This window comes from Haplochromis burtoni, unplaced genomic scaffold (assembly GCF_018398535.1).
Source record: "Haplochromis burtoni strain Fernald_Lab_line unplaced genomic scaffold, NCSU_Asbu1 Contig_11, whole genome shotgun sequence".
NCBI lineage: Eukaryota > Metazoa > Chordata > Actinopteri > Cichliformes > Cichlidae > Haplochromis > Haplochromis burtoni.
This window is the reverse complement of record NW_024582372.1, coordinates 963097-981670: the sequence shown is the minus strand read 5'-3', so window position 1 is coordinate 981670 and position 18574 is coordinate 963097. Positions and strand designations below refer to the sequence as shown.

Below are 18574 nucleotides of genomic sequence, written 5' to 3'. Positions count from 1 at the left end.
CAGTATTAATGCAAATTCTCCTGAGCACAAATCAGATCAGATGTGCTGTGTGCAGTCAGTCAGTTACTGCTGCCTTCGGCTCAAGCCTCTCGTACTATCCAGTACTTTGACAAGAACCTCTCCAGGCCTTGGTTGTCAATACTGAAAGTATTCTGATATTTGTGCAGCAGTTTGATCAGTTTTGCCAGAATAGAGAGTCAACCTAGACTCAGTCTTGCAGTGTTATTTGCTAGCAGTGCCTCCAGTACATTTATTTATTAACTGGAGATTCGAGTGTTTATCTTCACCATCTTTTTCTTTTTTTAAAAAAAATTCACAAAAGCAGATTTGGCAGCAGTAAAACATCACCAGTTGTTGAATGGTGACCTGTGATTCTGTTATTTTAACCAATAAACCTTCTCTTTTCTCTTTTTGATTTGAAGGTTTCTGCCATATTAAGGTTATTTTTACTTGTCTTTTGTCTGCCAGACTGCATAACCTTAGAAAAGGCATGAATCTTTGTAGCATTTTAAAATTATTATTACTGTTATTTCTCTGTTGATAAAACGTATTCAGTCTTAGTTTTGTCTCTTGTGTAGACTAGATTGTGGAAATCGTGGACAAGGTTTTGGTCAGTTGAAAGACACGTACGTTATACATCCACATTTAAACACCTTTGGTGTCACAGAAGCACAGGGCAACAGGGTCAGCACTAGAGCTAATGTGCGTAAAGTGTTGAAGTATTTGTGACAGGAGTGTAGCGTGCTTTAGGTGAGCGTGTGGGCCAGTGAAGCTTAGTTTCTTGTAGCAGACGCAGATTTATGGTGGAGCTATAACCATACAAGGTTATGTGATGTGTAAAGTAGAGTTGAAGAGCAGGTGGTCTGCATCCAGTGACAGAGCAAACATTTAGTTTTAATGTCACCCTTGCTTGACCTCAACTTTGAAACAGAGTGCGGTTGTTAAAACGTTGTTGTGAGCTAACAACCTAAAACCTCATCTAGCAGCTCGAATGGTAAACAGTGTCAGTCTTTCCTCAGCTTCAGAGGTGGACCCGACACTGACCCTTTCTACTTCTCTCTATGCGTAATGTAAGGCAGCAGCTTGGGATAATAAGATATACTGAATACACAGGCTATTTTTAATACCACAAGCCTTTTCAGTGAGCACCTCCAACCCTGCAAAGAAACGTGAATTATTGTGGTTTCACCAATCTCTTATCCAGCATTTTCTTTAATTTGTAATTCGCTTTAAAGATGTTTAAAAACGAAGCTATTGGTAAGCATTTTCGGCCTGAAATGTGGCACATAGGTACTCACAGCTTTGTATTCTTTCTTTTCCATGTCAACTGCCTTCCTCCTCATGGCCGCTGCGCTCTTCACCTCTCATCCTGATGCTTTACTTCACAGGTAAGTGTTCAAAATCATGCACACACATGCACGTTTTTATGTTCCTGTATCCGTAATATGAAGGCTCTGTGCAATGCTGTTGGAGTTCTTAGCAAGGCCACACTTCCCTTTAATGTGGAGTGAGTGAAAAGTGCGCAGGTGACCTCGGTTGCTGTCCTGTTGACACCGAGGCGAGGAGCTGTGATTAGACTCTAAACACACCGGATATGTCCTACATCGCCTACAGAACTGTTTATGTTTTTTTCTCTCCGCAGCAAAGCAGATATATTTGTGTAGAAATATTTCCTGAATATTGCATCTGTACACCAGAACACCAGAATCAGAATCCATTTAGTCCAGTCTTGTGTGTGCGCGCCCCCCCGCGCCCATGCCTATGTGTGTGTACACATCCGTTTGCCTGCAAGTGTGTGTGGTGCTCAGCTGGCCAAGTGAGAGTTGTGTAATTGCAGGGTTATTGCTGCTGAGCCTGATGGGTAATGACACATTTGCAAATTAATTCTCAGCGCTAGGCTGTGATTAGCATACAGAGAGAAGCATCTCACACACAAAGACCAATATATACGCGCACACACGCTCACACACTTCACAGGCTTCTAATCACCAGTGCGAGGTCAGGTTAAATGGGAGCGCGTAATGGCGGAGCGAGTGCGAGTCTTAGCAGATAAGGGTGAGAGAAGGGTGACGATATTATTTCGCATCAGAGTTAATGCGGACACACTTATGCTGCTTTTTTTCAAATTAATAAAATCGCTCCCTCTCTCTTTTCTGCTCACAGAGGCCATTTAAGGTAAAAATGGGACTCGCAGAGTAACTCACAATACGCAACATCACCCACAAACAAGATATCATGATACACGTGGTGGCTAGCTACACAGCTATGGTTAGCATAACATATACACATTAGCACAGTGAGGCTGGAGGATGAACGCTAACTTTTTTCCATTTGGTAAAAGTTAACGGCACAATTCCTGATGGTTAGGGACAAAAGTAAACGCATGGCAGGATACTGTAAACGAACCAAACTTCAGTCAGGAGAACACCTTTGATAGTCAATCCACAATATGAGGTCAGTCATTAATTTACTGATGTACGGGCTGGGCTGTAGCTACATTGTAGGTTTTAAAATGAATAGTGGTAATAAAAACCAAGAGATGCAAACAGTGATCACTGCCTTTTTTTAAGGGCTTGTTCAGATTAAAGAGAACAAGATACAAAGCATTAAAACATATTAAAAAGACAACAGCCTTAATAAACGCAGAGTAGTTTTGACCCAGAAGCAGGGGTCATCACATCATCACTTTGCAAACGGATTGCAAACATTTTGCCCTGTGGAACAAAGTGGACTTCATAGTGGCAGTGCCAGGTTCTCCAAATTAATTGGTGATTTACATTTTAGGATAATCTGAAAAGGAAAATACTTCGGATGATGTAAGTGTTAATTTAACTTGCACAACTTGAATTTTTTTAACAGATTTGGATGCCGGTCTTTTAGCTGCTTCGCTAAGTTGGAAATATTTTCTCCCTCAGCCTGAAAAACACAAAAACATCACACAAATTGGCTTTCGGGAAACAATTATCATCCCTTGTACAGCCATATTAGTTCTGTTGTTTAAAAAAACAACTGAAAATAGCGATGCATGCATTTAATAGTTTTATTTATATTATTGATTTTGTAAGAGAAGATCTTAGGAGACCTCTATTTTACGTGGAAATAACTGCACATATACAATTCAGTTTTTGGCATCGTACTACAGCAGTTTCAGCCATGTTTGCCGGACCACCACGAGGAGTCATGAGTCTTTTGTAGGTCAGTACTTCAGTGTTGCAGGATCTGTTTGCAGCAGCTGCATGTTTCAATAAAGAATTCTGTACTTGGCATGTACGTCTTGATAATTGCACCACAAGAGAAATTTGTATAATGTTCTCCTATATTGATATTTTCCCACACCCTTCATGTTGGTTGCTCTGTAGGGCATTGACATGCACTGGGCATTGACAGATGAAATGATAAATACTTTATTTATCCGATATTTGTTAAATTATTTTCAAGATTGTGTATTTTAAAGAAGCAGGATCACACTGTGAAGGATTGTACTCACCATGTTATAACTTCAAACATTTCTCCTGTCACAATTACTGGCTATTAGAAATCTCCTTACCGATAGAGAGATACTCAATGAAACAGCATCACTGCATGGTTTGAATTATGTTTACGCTCAATTTCATGGTTGTCATTTGTGATGCTTATCAGTCACCACATGTAAAGAAGGATTTGCAAAGTGGAAAGGACTTTTATTACACATATGCAATTAGTGCCTTTTTTTTATTCAGTCATATAATGAGTATGTTCCAAAGAACCCATTGAAGATGTAGAGTGGTTTTTCCCCCCATTTAAAAGGGGAATTGCTTTAAATTTACTCTGAAAATCCCTGACACTTTTGTTTTTTGAATGCACATCCTCACTTGTGATGTTGCGTGCAACACAGGCTTTATTTCTTTCTTCTCTTTGAGAATCCCACACCTTCTCTTTTTGCATTCACGTCAGAGTGCAGCGCGTTACCGGGATGCACAGTATATGTTTGTGTGTGTTTATCTTTGCAAGTCTATTTGGCAGAGGCTGTGCGGGGTAGGTAAAGATTATAGTGATGTCTTATCCTGGCACTCCTTGCTGAGGAAGACGTCATACGTTCAACCCTCTCTCACCAGCACACACTTGCGCACTCACACACACACACACACACACACACACACACACACACACACACACACACACACACACACACAGACACACACTCACACAGCTCAGAGAGTGATTATGTCTTTGAAGGGGGGGATGTAGGGGAGACAATAGTATAGTGGGTTGACAGGAAATGAGTGTGGCAGGTTTATGTGTGTGTATGTGTACAGTATGTGTGACTGAGCTCAGTCTTGCTTTCTCTGAACATAGCCAAAGAATTAAGGAATATAATCTCTCTCTCTCTCGCTCTCTCCTCTCTCTTTGTCTCTCTACCTGTTTTCATCCCCGTCTTTGTCAGCTGACTGTGTCTTCCTATCCATGCCGTTTTCATTTTATTCTTTTTTTAAACCCCCTTTTCACTTGTTTTTGTTCTTCCCCTCTCTTGTTCTTTCCCTCTCCCTGTTAGTTCTTGATCACAGTGTTTCAGTCTCACATGCTGCCTTGGTCCCCAGGGAGCTTTTATACCCTTTCAGAGAGAGAGAGAGAGAGAGAGTGTGTGTGTGTGTGTGTGTGTGCCTCCATGTACGTTTCTTCTTCTGCAGTGCACTTGTCAACTGTGACTCATTACACTACGTTGAATAACAGAGGACAATAGCTGTTCTCCAGCACTGCCTGTCCCTTAATGAGCAGCGAAATAAAAAAGCGCACACATGATTCTTTATTGTTACCTGTCAGTCCCACTTTTCATCTCTGCAATAACCCACATGATTTGATTTCAACACAGTAACCTGTGACGTTACTGCTCTTTTTCTCATTTTACTAGTGTAAAAAAGAAAAACTAAACGAGCAAACGGTCAATCTGAGTTTGCATTTAAAACTTGGGATGTTTCATGTCTTTGTTACAGAAGATCCTGTTAAACAAAAAGGAATTCTTGGGTTTGTTTTGGGGGAAAAAAACTGTCATGCTGCAGCCGTTTGAAATTTTTACATCACCGACTGCCATTTTTTTTCTGTGTCAGCCAACATAAGGTATGACTTTTAGATCATAGCACACTTATTACATGTGTCCCTTCAAGCGCTCTGCATGTTCTGCGTGAGAATAATCTAAATCACCAGTCCTGCATGCCAGCAATGACGATAACATTGAAATAAGCAGTTGAGCATATATTTTGTTATCCTGAGGTCAGGACTTTGATTTCAACATATTGGATTAGTGACTTTTTTTGACTCTGTTGCTGTTCTCCAACAGCACTGTACTATATTTTTATATTTTTGTGTATTTAATTCAACAGAAAATACCACTGAAATTAAAATTACAGTGAATTTTGATGAATACATTTTTATTTATTTATTTATTTTTGTCCATGTCCCACCGGGAGGAGGCCCGGGGCAGACCCAGGACACGCTGGAGAGATTGTATCTCTCGGCTGGCCTGGGAACGCCTTGGTATTCCCCCGGATAAGCTGGAGGAGGTGGCTGGGGAGAGGGAGGTCTGGGCCTCTTTGCTTAGGCTGCTGCCCCCGCGACCCGGCCCCGGATAAAGCGGATGAAGATGGATGGATGGATGGATATTTATTTTTGTTACAACTTCTCTGTTACTGTAATTAAATTCCCGTTTTAGATCCCCACCTACTTTTTATATCTTATTCCATGAAGTCGTGCACACATTATACATTCTTCAAGCAGCAGCTTTGTTGTGGGTAAACCTCCTAAATTTAAGCCAAAGGAAAAATCATCATATAGCAAATGTTTTGTGATATGATACCATATGATATAATATATGACTGCAAGAAGGTCCTCGATTTGAATGTAGGCAGTGGCTTTGGTTTTGATGTTGGTGTTACTTTCCCCTCATCGCCTAGACCCCAACACTCCAACACTCCAGTGACTTGCAAGGGGTTCAGTTAATTGGTGATTTGAAGTTTGCTGTAGTTGTGAGTTTGTGCATGAATGGTTGTCTCTCTCTGTGTTACCCCTGAAACAAACCAGCGTCCTGTCCACGTTGTACCCTGCCTCTTGCCATGTAGCAGATGGGATAGGCTCCAGCTCCTCTCAGACCCTGATCTGGATGAGCAGAAGAAAATAGATGGATGGATGCAATTGCGAATTTGATCATTCCTATTTTTTAACAAAGTTGTTTAAACTACCTTTCTAAGCTGCTTTAGTTTAGCAAATTTCTTCAAGTGGTTTTCCTGAAGTCCATTGGTGGCTGCTGCAAATGGCAACGAAAATAGATCCTGAAAATGATGGAAAAAAGTCTGCATCTTCATCATCAGAAGCATACACAGCATTTGAGGTTTAAGAAGTGCAATGCAAAACTAGGAGAAGGAAAAAAAATGTCACCAAAGGTGCCACCCTTAAAAAGAAACGATGAAAAAAAAAAACTGGGATAACCTATTCCTGGTAAAATGTTGTTGTTTTTTTTCCCCATAGCAATATTGTTCAAAGATGTATTTGTAGTCATAAGTTAGAAGATGTTGTTTTAATTGAAGTCTCAGAAGGCTTGTTGGAAGCAAGCCTCTGTTGTTTGAAAAACGTACAAATCTTCTTGTTCTCCTTCGGTCCTCCTCATCTTCATGCGGTCCAAGTAGCGGAAATTGGGCATCGTATTTTTAGTTCTCTGTCTCTGTGTCTGCCAGTGTGTCATCAGGCTAGGTGGTGTTGTCCCTCAGGGGGACACATCGCCTCCCAACCTCTCTCACAAGGTGTGAGACACTTCAACACCTGCCTCACGCACACACCTTTGCAACACAACACAGAATCACACAGATGCCTCTCAGCAAAGATGATGCGTGTTATTCGGACGCACTTAACCATAAGGAATACAGTATAAAGGGTGCGTAAATGTCAACATGCTGAACTTACTTATCCACCTTTATGTTAGAAGTTACACATTCTACCAATCGTGCTAGTCTTACTTAAAAGACTTAAATCTGCTTTACTTCTCATTTCAATTTATAGACTCCCCCTTTCACATTAGTCTGTCCCTCTGTGTCTCTCCCTCTTCCTTCAGTCACCAGTCCTTGTTAGTGATTATTTGGCCTATTTGCCTATGAACATGGCTTTCACACTCCCGCTGTTTCTCTCGATGTGTGCTGTCTTTTCCTGTGTCCTCCGAGTCTTGCTGGAGGCATGGGACCCCTCAGTGTGCCTCCTCTCTCTTTCTTCACTAAACTCCTGCCAGCCTTCCCTCCCTCTCTTTTTCATAGAATGGGTTGGAGAGCAACCCAGGGGCAAAATATCGTGGTAGACTATTTCAAAAATCATCTATCTTTTCCCTTTCTTTATTTTTTTCCTTACTTTCTTGCTCTTGCCCCCGCGCCTGGTGTTTTTGTGGCTGATATGGTTTGGCATGGATGCTTCCCAGCAGATAGTTAACTCCTCACCCCTATTGCCACTATCTCGGTCAGGTTTTTGTGTGGAGCAGGGGGCATAACACAACATGTTTTGTGTGTTTATTCGCGTGTGTGTATGCGTGTGTGTATGATGAGGAGAGAGGCAGTGAGAGAGAAAGGGGGAAAGTCTGCTGTCGGCGCAGCATGGTGAGCAGTCTGTGCAGAAGACTGCACAAGCCAAGTTTCCTAGACGGACACACAAATGCACCCACACACTTGCAGACAGAGACGAGGACTCTCATTTTCAGAGGAGAGAATGGAGGCGGGGGATCTTTTATATTTTCCTCCTCCAAATACGTAGCTGTTCTATTGTGAGCTGCCCTTGAAGACCCACAACACACACTCTGCACTCTCTACGGGTTGATGCTTTCCTACTGTCTGATACAGTGAGAACAGATGCTCCCTTGATAGTCGTTGGCCTCTCGCTGTCACTGGTGCTGTCCAATCAGCTGTCACCCTAACTCCAAATTGAACTGTGACCATTCTCCTCCTCGGGTGAAGCATCAGCATTGGCTGGTATTTCCTTCTCATCTGTACCCTTGCCTATTCAGGCTCTTCTTTTGCTCTAACACCACCAACCCCCTCACACTGACACACACACACACACTCCCTTCCTCGCTATCTGGCAGTCTTGTTGCCTGGAGGGAGTTCATTCTGCCCTCCTTCTCTCCTCCTCTCCTCCACCTCTTTCCTTGTGTGTCGGCAGTGAGAGAGAGAGAGAGAGAGAGAGAGAGGGGAGGGTGAGAAAATGAGAGAGCGAGAGAGAGAGTGGCAGCAGTAGCGGAGGAAGCAGAGCTGTCTCTCTTCTGATCATCTTTCTTGGATAGAGGGATAAAAGGCAGTCCTAGGAATCAGTCGTTGCTCTTGTCTGCAGGATTTACCCAGCCTGAGTTTATTCTCCCTCCTTCCTCTTTTCACCTCTTCTTGACACTGGACCGCTAGCTTTTACATCTCTCTCTCCGGCTGTCCCGACTCGCCGGGTGTGTGTGCGTGTCTGTTTGTGTGTGCTCATGTAAGAAAGAGATTGAGAAAGCGCGTTTCCTGCTGCTGCTTAGAAACGAAACAGCAAGTGTTGTGACCCTTTGCCCCTGGGATCTTGGGCAAGAGTGAGGGGGTCGAGAGCACGGGCGTGCTCTGGGGTTGACCCTTGCACCGCTCTGTCTGTGTGTATCTGTGTGGCTGTCTGAGTGTTTGTGTATGTGTGTGTGTCCTGGCTGGCTGGGCGGTCCCAGCCTCACGCTTGGTTAGCGAGGACCAGAAAGCAGGGATGACAGGCTGAGTCCCAGCCCAGCCTCACCACACACTGAGCCTCATTTCTGGGTGGCTGCGAAGGCGCAGTCCCTTTCTGTCGAAGTCATCCAGGACAGGGCTGCTGCCTACACATTTGAAACAAGTTGCTGTGGCTTCATGACACTTAAACAGAAACCATGTTTGGACTAAAAGCACCACTTTACTACTTGCCAGGTAAGCTTATGTCATTCATGTGTGGTGTGAAAATGAACGCGTGTGTGTATCAAATCATTTTCTAAATGCACATTTGTGTGGGCATGTTGTGCATGTGTGTCATTCTCTCTGCGTGTAATTGTGTGTTGTAACAAAGTGCTCTAGAGGTTTGAGGTTAGCTCTAGAGTGCATCTGAGGAGACACTTGTCTTTGTGCTGTTGATCCTGAGGTTGGAACCTGAGATCCGAGGCTGGTAATGCTGTGTGACAGCAGCTCGCACTCTGTTCCTCTAACCTCTCAGCTCTTTATCGTGGAAGTCAGCAGGTAAACGGGACACTAACCCGGCTGCTTTGTTTTATTCAGCTACACAATGAGTAGAGAAGCAAATGCATAGTTTTGTACGTGTGGTCTATCTTTTTAGGGTTTTTATACGTGTGTATGCTCACATGCATACGTGCATGTTTGCAGTTTTTGTAGGAGCGTGCGTGCGGTGGGTGTGAGAAAAAAATACTAGGGCGGCGTGAGGTTACCGCCGGTCGGCGCTTAAGTGCGTCTCGTGGCTCACTGGGCACTGATTGTTGAGAGGACAGCCAAGAGAGGGCAGTGAGAGAAGAGAGGAGAATGACAAACTGAGGTAGAATGGTAGAGAAGAAAACTTGAGAGAGGCAATGTTTTCTTTTCTCTTTCTGTGCCTTTTGCTTATGTATTCATGTGTTCATAAATATTTAAATGCTTTGCCTCCTGCTTGATTTCTTGACATACACACTGTAAACCCACACACCTCCGTACTCTTCCATCAACTCAGAGATGCTTTTTGCTCTTTATACAGCTTTTTCGTAATCTAAATCTAGCTATAATTCAGTTTTATACCGTAACCTAAATCTGCACAATGGTGCTTGTCTTCTGTTTAATGTGTGCTTTCATCTGTGTGTGGATGTTGTCTCCCTGCAGCTTAACTGAGTACACTTCACCAACACTTCTTAGAGATAAATAATTTATGTGCATTAGTCAGCAGGAGAGTGTGCAGTTAGTCCATGACCGACCGCTTAAGTCTTTCTTTTTTTCCATACACATTTTTGTATTAATTGTGTATCAGTTTAAGGACGTGACCCACAGCGCAGACATAAAATGTGCTGCACTTCAAATGAAGTGTTTAGTTGAGTGTATACTGCTTTCTTTTGTATGATTTTACATTTCATTATGTTATGTTTTTTTTATGTTTCAAGCACCATTTTATTTGCGTTGATATCGCAGAAACACAGAGGACTCCAAAGATTAACAGTTATAAATTAGTAGTAACAAAAAACCTAAGAGCCAAAATACTTAAGTCGTACCTGTGATTACCTCTTTAAGGGTACAGACGCTTTTCTTTCTTGAATAGCGAAGAAGCACACCAAAACCTAAGTACTTTAATATAGGCTGATGTCATTTGTGAGCTTTAACAGCTTTTTATCTATTTTTTAGCCTCCTTCTGCATGTGCCTATCTCCACCGTGTCTTTCCAGCCACTTCTCTTTTCAGACGACTGGTTTTGAAATGGATATTTGCTGGTAAAGGCCACAGAGTGCCTGCTGTGTGAGAAATAAAGACAGAAAGAAACACAGAGAGGTGTTTGTGTCAGGGGTTAGAGAGGAGGACAAAAGACTCAATGCACTACTTTTCTACATGTGTCAAAGCCTCTGACCAGAGTGCTCTTTATTTTCCAAGTTTACGCTTGAATCAAACTGAGCAATATAAGAATTAACCAGAACAAGCGGAGAGAGACTGTTTGTGGGGAAATCTGCAGAATGTGATGAGACAAAATCAGGAGACATTTAAAAGAAGACAGGGATTGAGTTGCTGGCTGTAACCTCCTTTATCTCCTCACATTCCCTCTCTGATTCCTCAGGACTTCTTCTCTTTGACTCTCTGACTCCCGTTAACCACCCAGTCATCTTCATTATTTTCCTCTTCATCCTCCTTGTCCTCCTCTTCCCTTATTTTTCCAGTGGTATCTGTGACCCTTTCTTCACTCTTCATTACTGCATGTGTGTCTTGGTGTGTGTCGTTGTGTGTGTGTGCACATGTGTGCTCCCTAAACCTCCCACACCAATGTAGCCTGCAGCGGGAGAGTCACGCAGATTAGAGACACAGGTCTTTGCTGTGACAGTGGCCAAAGCTAGTAAGGTGTGTGTGTGTGTGTGTGTGTGTGTGTGTGTGTGTGTGTGTGTGTGTGTGTGTGTGTGTGTGCCTAGCTCTGTGGGTTGCTTCTTCTCTTCCCCCTTCTTTCATTCAGCCACTAAATGAGCCCCTGCCTGCCTTCCCGTCTTAACCGCCGTTGCCTTGGAGACCATGTCAGACACATGCTAGTTCTCCATGATTATTTGACAACAAAAAAGGTTGGGTTAAATAAAGAGGAATGGGTTGGGGGTGGTTATTGATGGGAAGAAGGCAGAGAAAGTGGAGAAAGAAATGTATTAAGAGAGAATAGCAGCGAGATAAAGGTGCAAAGGAGAAGCACTTGAACTTGGGTCGCATTTACATCACAGGCGAGGTGGAGCAGAGCCAGGGAGCAACCACTTCAAAATGGAGGAGGGTCATAGTCGCTGTTTGTCACTATACTCCCGTCCCACTTTTACACTCCTCAGGTATCTATGCTTCTAGCTACATGTCCATCTTGCCTTCTCACAGCTGTCACCCTCTAATGATCGTCCTCCATACCTGCTGTTTGTAAAACCCAGCATTTTAAACATTATATCTTTTTGGTGTGCGCTTGTTAATTATATTGGTCACTAACCAACGATTTGTCTAATAAGCTCGACTGTCATGCACAAATCCACTGTATCTCTTTCCTCTGTTGTTGTCCCCCACCCCCCCCCCCCCCCCCCCCCCCCAGTGGTGTCTGTACTTCTACCCTGAGGGTTACATGCTGAGAAACAGGGTGGGAAGGTGTAAGAGTTACAGAAAACAGGATGGGCAGCAGAGTCTGTGCCTGTGACAATAAAAACAACCTGTGAAGCTGAAACCACAAACCACAGAAGCAAGCAGGTGGGGTGAGGTTAAAGAGCAAGAAAGGCTGAAGTTTTGTTATGACAGGCCACAGACTGACAAGGTTTTTGTGTTGAGAGCTAATCCTGTCAGAGTCTACTTGAAACCTCCCGAGGTAGACAGATTCATTCAGACTTTGCACTTTGTTATCCAGTCTACTTGTCAGGAAAGGGTACAAAAAAAGACTGAAATGCACAGTTTACCAAAAGATAACTGATATTTATTTTAGAGGAGAACAAAATGCGCAGATAAACAAATCTGGTAATAAACCAGTTTAATTGTTGTGATCTACTTCTCTTCCCGTTCTCCTTGGCTCTCTTTGAAAATCAATTTCAGAAGAACATGGTAATCTGGACAAAATGCCTTTCTCTTCTCTTTCAGACGCATGCACACGGAGAGGGAATCAATATGTGTGGGAGTCATGCTGGGTGTTAAGCCCTAGATCAGAGTGTAGACTAATCACTGGTGATTACCAAGTGCTTGTTCAAAAAAAAAAAAAAAAAACAGCAAAAAAAACTCAGCTAGAGTGCCGCCTGTAGATTTCGGGGTAAATGTGCATATTGAGAATTTGCTTGTGAATATGTGCGCAACATCACATACTGGTAAACTAAGCCACAGGAGAGCATTCATTGATAAAACCAGCAGAGGGGTCCATACTGTGTTAGAAGATTATCTGTGGAGTAGTGAAATCATTATATCCAATTAACCACAATACCTTTGCATGTTCCTTCTCTTTATTCCTAGCTGAGACCATCTCCTCTGATCAATTCCTACAAATCTCCCCACTGCATCTTTCTCCCTTTATGCTAGCGTCAACTCAAGTGTGACCCATCTCTCTGCATCTTTCTCCTCCTCCCACTGTGCTTTTATCCCACAGTTCGCTCTATCATTGTACCCATTTATCTATTTTACTCCCCCTTTGCTCCTCGCTCCAACCATCGCTCCATTCCTCCCACTCCATGTGCTCTGACAGCTCTGTCATTAGATGGCAGTAGCAGCAGTAAAGCAGTCACGGTGATGGACTACTAGCTCCCTCGCCCTTTCTCTCTGCTCCTCTCTCTCCCTCACTCTGCCCTTGCTATAAAAGCTATGACCCATTCTCGATGTGGCATCTGTTCCACGCCAGTCCGCAGGCGGTACTGCCCCGGTCATGGCTGTAAAGGTCGGCGGTGCCGTGTCTCTCCGGCTGCCCTGTTAGCCTCCTCATAAACCCAGGAGTTGTTAAACCCTGACCCTTCACACCTGTGGCCTCTTCTCTTTGGATACAAGCCACCACCAGCTACCGGGTCCGTGGAGCTCCAGAAATGCACACACATTTTTGTATTTTACAGAGAACCTGTACTCACGTCATTCAATTCAATTCAATAATATTTATACAGCGCCAAATCACAACAACAATCGCCTCAAGGTGCTTTATATTGTAACACATACAAAGAAAAACCCAAAAATCACACGCGCCCTGTGAGCAAGCACTTTGGTGACAGTGGGAAGGAAAAACTCCCTTTTAACAGGAAAAAAGGCTCAGGGAGGGGCGGCCATCTGTTGCAACCAGTGGCACAACCTCAACCAGCCCCTTATTCAAACAGCTAAAAGATCATCCATCATCCCACCATCTCACACACCGCTCCGCTAAAATGTGCTAAAACGAATTAAAAGAGTCCAAGGGGGAACATCTCTTCTGTTTAATTTGTTTAAAAATTAAAGTGCAAACACGACAAGCTGGGGTATAATGCTGTGTGTTTTAAAATGTCCTAAAATAGTGATCTGTTGACTTCGTTAAATAGCCTGATGTGAAAATTATAAATTACACCCATTTAACTCTAAATGCTGAACTGTTTCTATGCCTTCCTCATACTGGAGCCTTTTTTTTCTACTGTAGTATATCTGACAGGAAATTTAGTTCACCTGCATTGGCAGACATGAACATACACACAAAACCCTTACACACTTTTCTAACAGACATTTGGTTTACTAACAGGTGCAGGGGGGTAATGAGGGCTTCACTGGTATCGCAGTTGCAACTATGATTTATGGACTACTGTCAGTTCGCTCTCCGGTAGTCTTGTCAGTTTGGCGCCAGGGAGATGCAATGCTGTTTGTGTAATGCTTTGTGTTGTGTGTGGATTTGTTTGTTCTGCTCCTCTGAGGCTGTGGATTGTACATATAGAAGCAGTAGTGGGATGGTAAACGCTTTTTCTCTACAGCACCTTGTGCATCCAGGGATATCGTTGACAGGTTTTCTACGTCCAGTCGGTCTCTGAGTCCCGACGAAACACTCGGCTACAGCAGCGGACACTCACCTCTGATCTTTCGAGTTAAGTCACTGTGAACTGAAATGACGCCCAAGCGGAATGCGAGGGCCATAAGTAGACCCACTCATATTTTGCGGTTGAACGCACGTATGTGCGTACATGTGCATGGGCGTGTGGCTGTGCTGTCACGCCTTTCCTGAAACATTATTCCAGCAGCAGAAATAGCTGATCTCTAATTTCCTTCATCTTCCTTTGCCTCCACTAATCAAATTAGACTACAGAGAATTCTAATTAAACCCTCCCTGCATCTGATGATGCTGGGTTCACACTGACAGACACGCGTGCAGACGCCCATGGATGCACATCATTACACAGTGACACATGGGCACATAGATGGTATTTATTTTCACTTAGGAACACTCAGATGAATTTCAGTTTAACTTTAGGCAGCAGAGTGGAGAGCGCCTTGTAAACCTCCCACCATCTGACTGCTGAAATTACTAAAATGCATTGAGAATGGGTGTGGAATACTTGGAGTTAATGCTGCTCTCATTGAGGCTAGTTGTGTAATTGATTTGTTATGATCTAGTAATACAAGGACTACAAGGACAGAGGAAGCAATATCCGAGCAAACCTAATTTGTGTTGTCTGTGAGAGAAAAGGAAAGCAGAGACCAAATTGTGACTGGATTTGAATGGGAACTACTCACCTTGTAAAGTTATGTGACTGCTTTTTTTGTGCTTGTGATGTTACAGTGTTGATAAGATCTTTCCACAGACAGACATATAAACACCTGCCCCAGCGCTCCATACTGCCTTTGTGGTAGTTACCACTGCAGCAGGTGGCTCCTGTAAGGACTTGTCACACACACTACTTTCAGTGTCTGTTACTCTCCTTCAAAATGCTCCAATTCTCAAACTCATCCTTCATTTTCATCCAGACTACATCACTAAGTTCCAATAAGGTATCCTGAATGGTTGCAACCCCAGCGTGTTGATAAAATCTGGAGAAATAAAGAAATAAAAACCACTTGGCAAAGTACTCAAACCTAGCTTTTAGGATTATTGAGCACAGTAATTGTATCCAGGTGTTCGAGCCATATTGTGCTTTTTTTAAAAACTAATTTAAGAAAACAAATAGGACAAAGATAGTTTGAGAAGACTGACTAATCAACTAATAAAAATTATTTTTATCCAACTCAACAAATTATGTCTTCATGCGCAGGTTATAAAGTGTGTGTATTGACAGCTCCCCACCTAATGGCAGGTGGCTAAAAAATGTGTTTTGCATTAGCCACTTCACCCAGACCATGTTAGCTAGACCAGCGGTCCCCAACCCCCGGGCCGTGAGTTTTTTTGGTACCGGGCCGCGAGAGTTGAGGCTCAGGTGTGAAATGTATGGTTTTCAGGGTTTTTATCGGTTTTCAGCGTTATTTTGTTAGCGTTTTTATCGTTAACTCGGTTTTCCTGGGTCTTTTCACGTGTGTTATGAATAAATCTTCTTTTTTTCGGTACCGGTACTAGTTTTATTTTGTTGTATTTATCCGCGACACCTGGTCCGTGAAACTATTGTCGGGCATAAACCGGTCCGTGGCGAAAAAAGGTTGGGGACCGCTGAGCTAGACAGACTGACTAAAGGAGGCAGGTGTGAAGAGAAAGATGGTACTAGGAAGGTCGAAGAGTGTATGAGGGGTTTTTTTAAGGTTAGAGCCTTTTATTGATTTTAACCTGCAGCACATACTTGACTTTTTGTGCAAGCGGTTTACATGACTGTTGACAGATCAAGCATTATAACACGGTGCTGGACACAACTCTGACTCCAGAGGTTAGAGTTGACGATCTATTGCTTTAACCCCTGGAACATATACAGCAGATATCAAAATCAACATAAAATGTCTAACCAAAGTTTTTTCTGAAAACACTTATTTTGGTGATGCAGATATTTTCATAGCTTAAATGTAATCTGTATTTCTAAACTTTACCATAAAATCAGAAGGGTGATGCACGAAGTTGCATAACCTTCCTCACATACAGATAGACAGACAGACTGACAGTGGGTAAGAGCTATCGGTTGCCAGATGACTATCTTCTGCAGTGCAGTAAAGGTTCAGTTACATCTTGCACACTTCCTCCCTGCCAGACCACCTGCTCGCTACACCAGTCTGAGCAGTCAGGTCCTCGCACTGAACGATTTGAATAAACACGAACGGCCTCTCTTCCACGGCTACGCAGTTACAAATATACTCACACCTGAGAGGTGACAAATGTCAATGATCTCATATGTTCCCTGCCCTTTTAACTGCACCATAAATGGATGGTTGGTGGAGGAACAAGCACAAAGCAGGAGATAGATGATGTTAGGGGGAGAAGCAGGGTAATCCTCCCTCACTTCCTGTGGTAATTAGGAGTGTGTGAGTCTAAGATTTATGAGGAAGAGGAGGGGAAAAGAGGGAACAGTGCTACCCAGAGAGAGGGTAATAAAGAAACTGCTATTTTTCTACTCTGAAGCTCTGTAGAGCAGTGTGTATTTGTGTGTATCATTGTATGTGTTTCTTGTGGTGGGTGAGGGCAGCCTTTTAAGCTGACAGCTTTCCAATCATTAGCCGATGGGATTTCAGAGCTTAACCATCAAAGCAACCCCTTCACTTATGGCAAGAAATGAAGAAAATGCAATTTGCCCATTCCAACCCCTCCTCCGTCTCTTTGTTGTGTCAGTTATTTGTCCTCCCTATATAGACATACAGCTACTTTCTCTAGATGCAGTTTGCAACATAGTCTTTTCTCACTTTCCTCTTAGATGAGTATCTGCTACCAGCTTTCTGTGCATATGCTGTTCAGTTGCCTCCCTCTTAGCCAGGTGTTAGGCGGGGTGTCGGTGCCCCTTTCATCTCTTGGGTCCAGGGTATGGGCCTGTGTCACCATATGTGAGTGTTGGAAGGGTTAAGAATGAACAGCCAGTGACCTCACCGAATCAGCAGGACGTGCTGTATGGTACATTAAATGTTGTAGTGAATGAATAACCTCCTACTTTTCATGCAGTGTTTTTTTTTTCTTTTTAGATTGTGTTTGTGAGTGTGTGCTTCTTTGTGTGTCTGATTGGTGCCATGCTGCCAGCCTCTCGGCACACAGGAAATGGAATTGAATCATGGGAGATAGATTAAGAGAATGACGAGAGCTCATCACATCCCGTTAAAGACGGGAGATAACTCAAGGCAAGGTCTCTCTCTTTCTCACTTTCATTTTTCTTCCTTTGTTTGTCCTCTCTTGTCTCTGTCCGTACCTACTCTCACTTTCTCAGTTCTTCGCTCTTTGTGGTTCTTATAAGGTGGTTTGGCATGGGGCAAGTGCTCGCTGACAGGGTCTAAAATGCCACATTAAAACTAATGTCACACACTGAATTGTGTGTGAGTGAGCATGCGACAGAGAGACTGGGAGAGACTAGATGATGGATGATAGATGATGGTTGTGACCTGAATAGATGGCTCGGGGCCGGTCAGATGACTTCCTCAGCAGGAGGAGTAATGAGGAGAGGGCACAGGATTACCGCTCCATCACTCTGTGTTTATAGAAGCCTTACAGGGTCCACAAAATGAATAGCACAGCAGCTATAGCTGGATATAAATCTCACACACTGCACTGTTGTTTGTCCATGTGGCTGAACAATATGTGTTTGAGAAATGATGCCTTTTTTTTCTTTTTGATGACAACATAAAAGGGGCGGGGGGGATATAGCTCATCCTCTCACATCCAGTTCTTTGGGCACTCTGTGTGTTTATGCGTTGACTTGTGTTTATTTGGTTGCTTGGTGTCAGAGGGTATGGGGGTTGTTTCGCATCCTGAGGGAAAACTGAACAAGCTGAACGGTCAGACAAGGTTATGTGAGCAGTTCTAAGTGAGTGGAGACATATAAACATGCTCCGTTTCAAACACTCACACCATGCGTCAGTGCCTTGAGCCCAGTACAAACCAGAGTAACTTGCTAGGAGTAAAACTTGCCCTACAACGCTGGTTTCCCCGATAAATCCCAGAGTACAACCAGTCGAAGGATGATGCATCGATCTGACACGCGGTCGTCATACGCTCCTGCGCTGATTGATGTGGCCTGGCTTCTTGTTCTGTGAGTGTCTGCTCCGGTCTCTCGGCATTATGTCAAGGGAGGTCTCAAAAAAGAGCGCGACAACTAAGGGTTGCTCAGGAGGTGGGAGTAGAGCAGATGAAGGTCAGAGTAACGCAGAGTGTAAGGTGAGAAAAGGGCTGAAGGGGGAAGATGAAGCACAAGGAAAGATAAGACAAGTGAATGTGAGTAGGCTGCCAAAAGTGCTTCATGTCTTTGTGCGAGACAAGAGGAGGTTAGGGGTGTGTGTGTGTGTGTGTGTGTGTGTGTGTGTGTGTGT

At 43.4% G+C, this 18574-nt stretch overlaps 1 protein-coding gene across 2 annotated transcripts in view; it reads left to right on the top strand.

The window, feature by feature from the left end:
• Positions 1-18574, top strand: part of gse1b (Gse1 coiled-coil protein b) — a 169324-nt gene that overhangs the window by 92676 nt on the left and 58074 nt on the right. The window contains exon 1 of one of the 2 annotated variants that reach the window (XM_014340549.2): positions 5618-8924. The exons of the other annotated variant lie outside the window; for it this stretch is intronic. Within the exon in view, the coding sequence (XP_014196035.1) occupies positions 8888-8924 (37 nt within the window). The 5' untranslated portion in view covers positions 5618-8887. Of the gene's footprint in view, positions 1-5617; positions 8925-18574 lie in introns of those variants that run through there. 2 annotated transcript variants of the gene reach the window in all.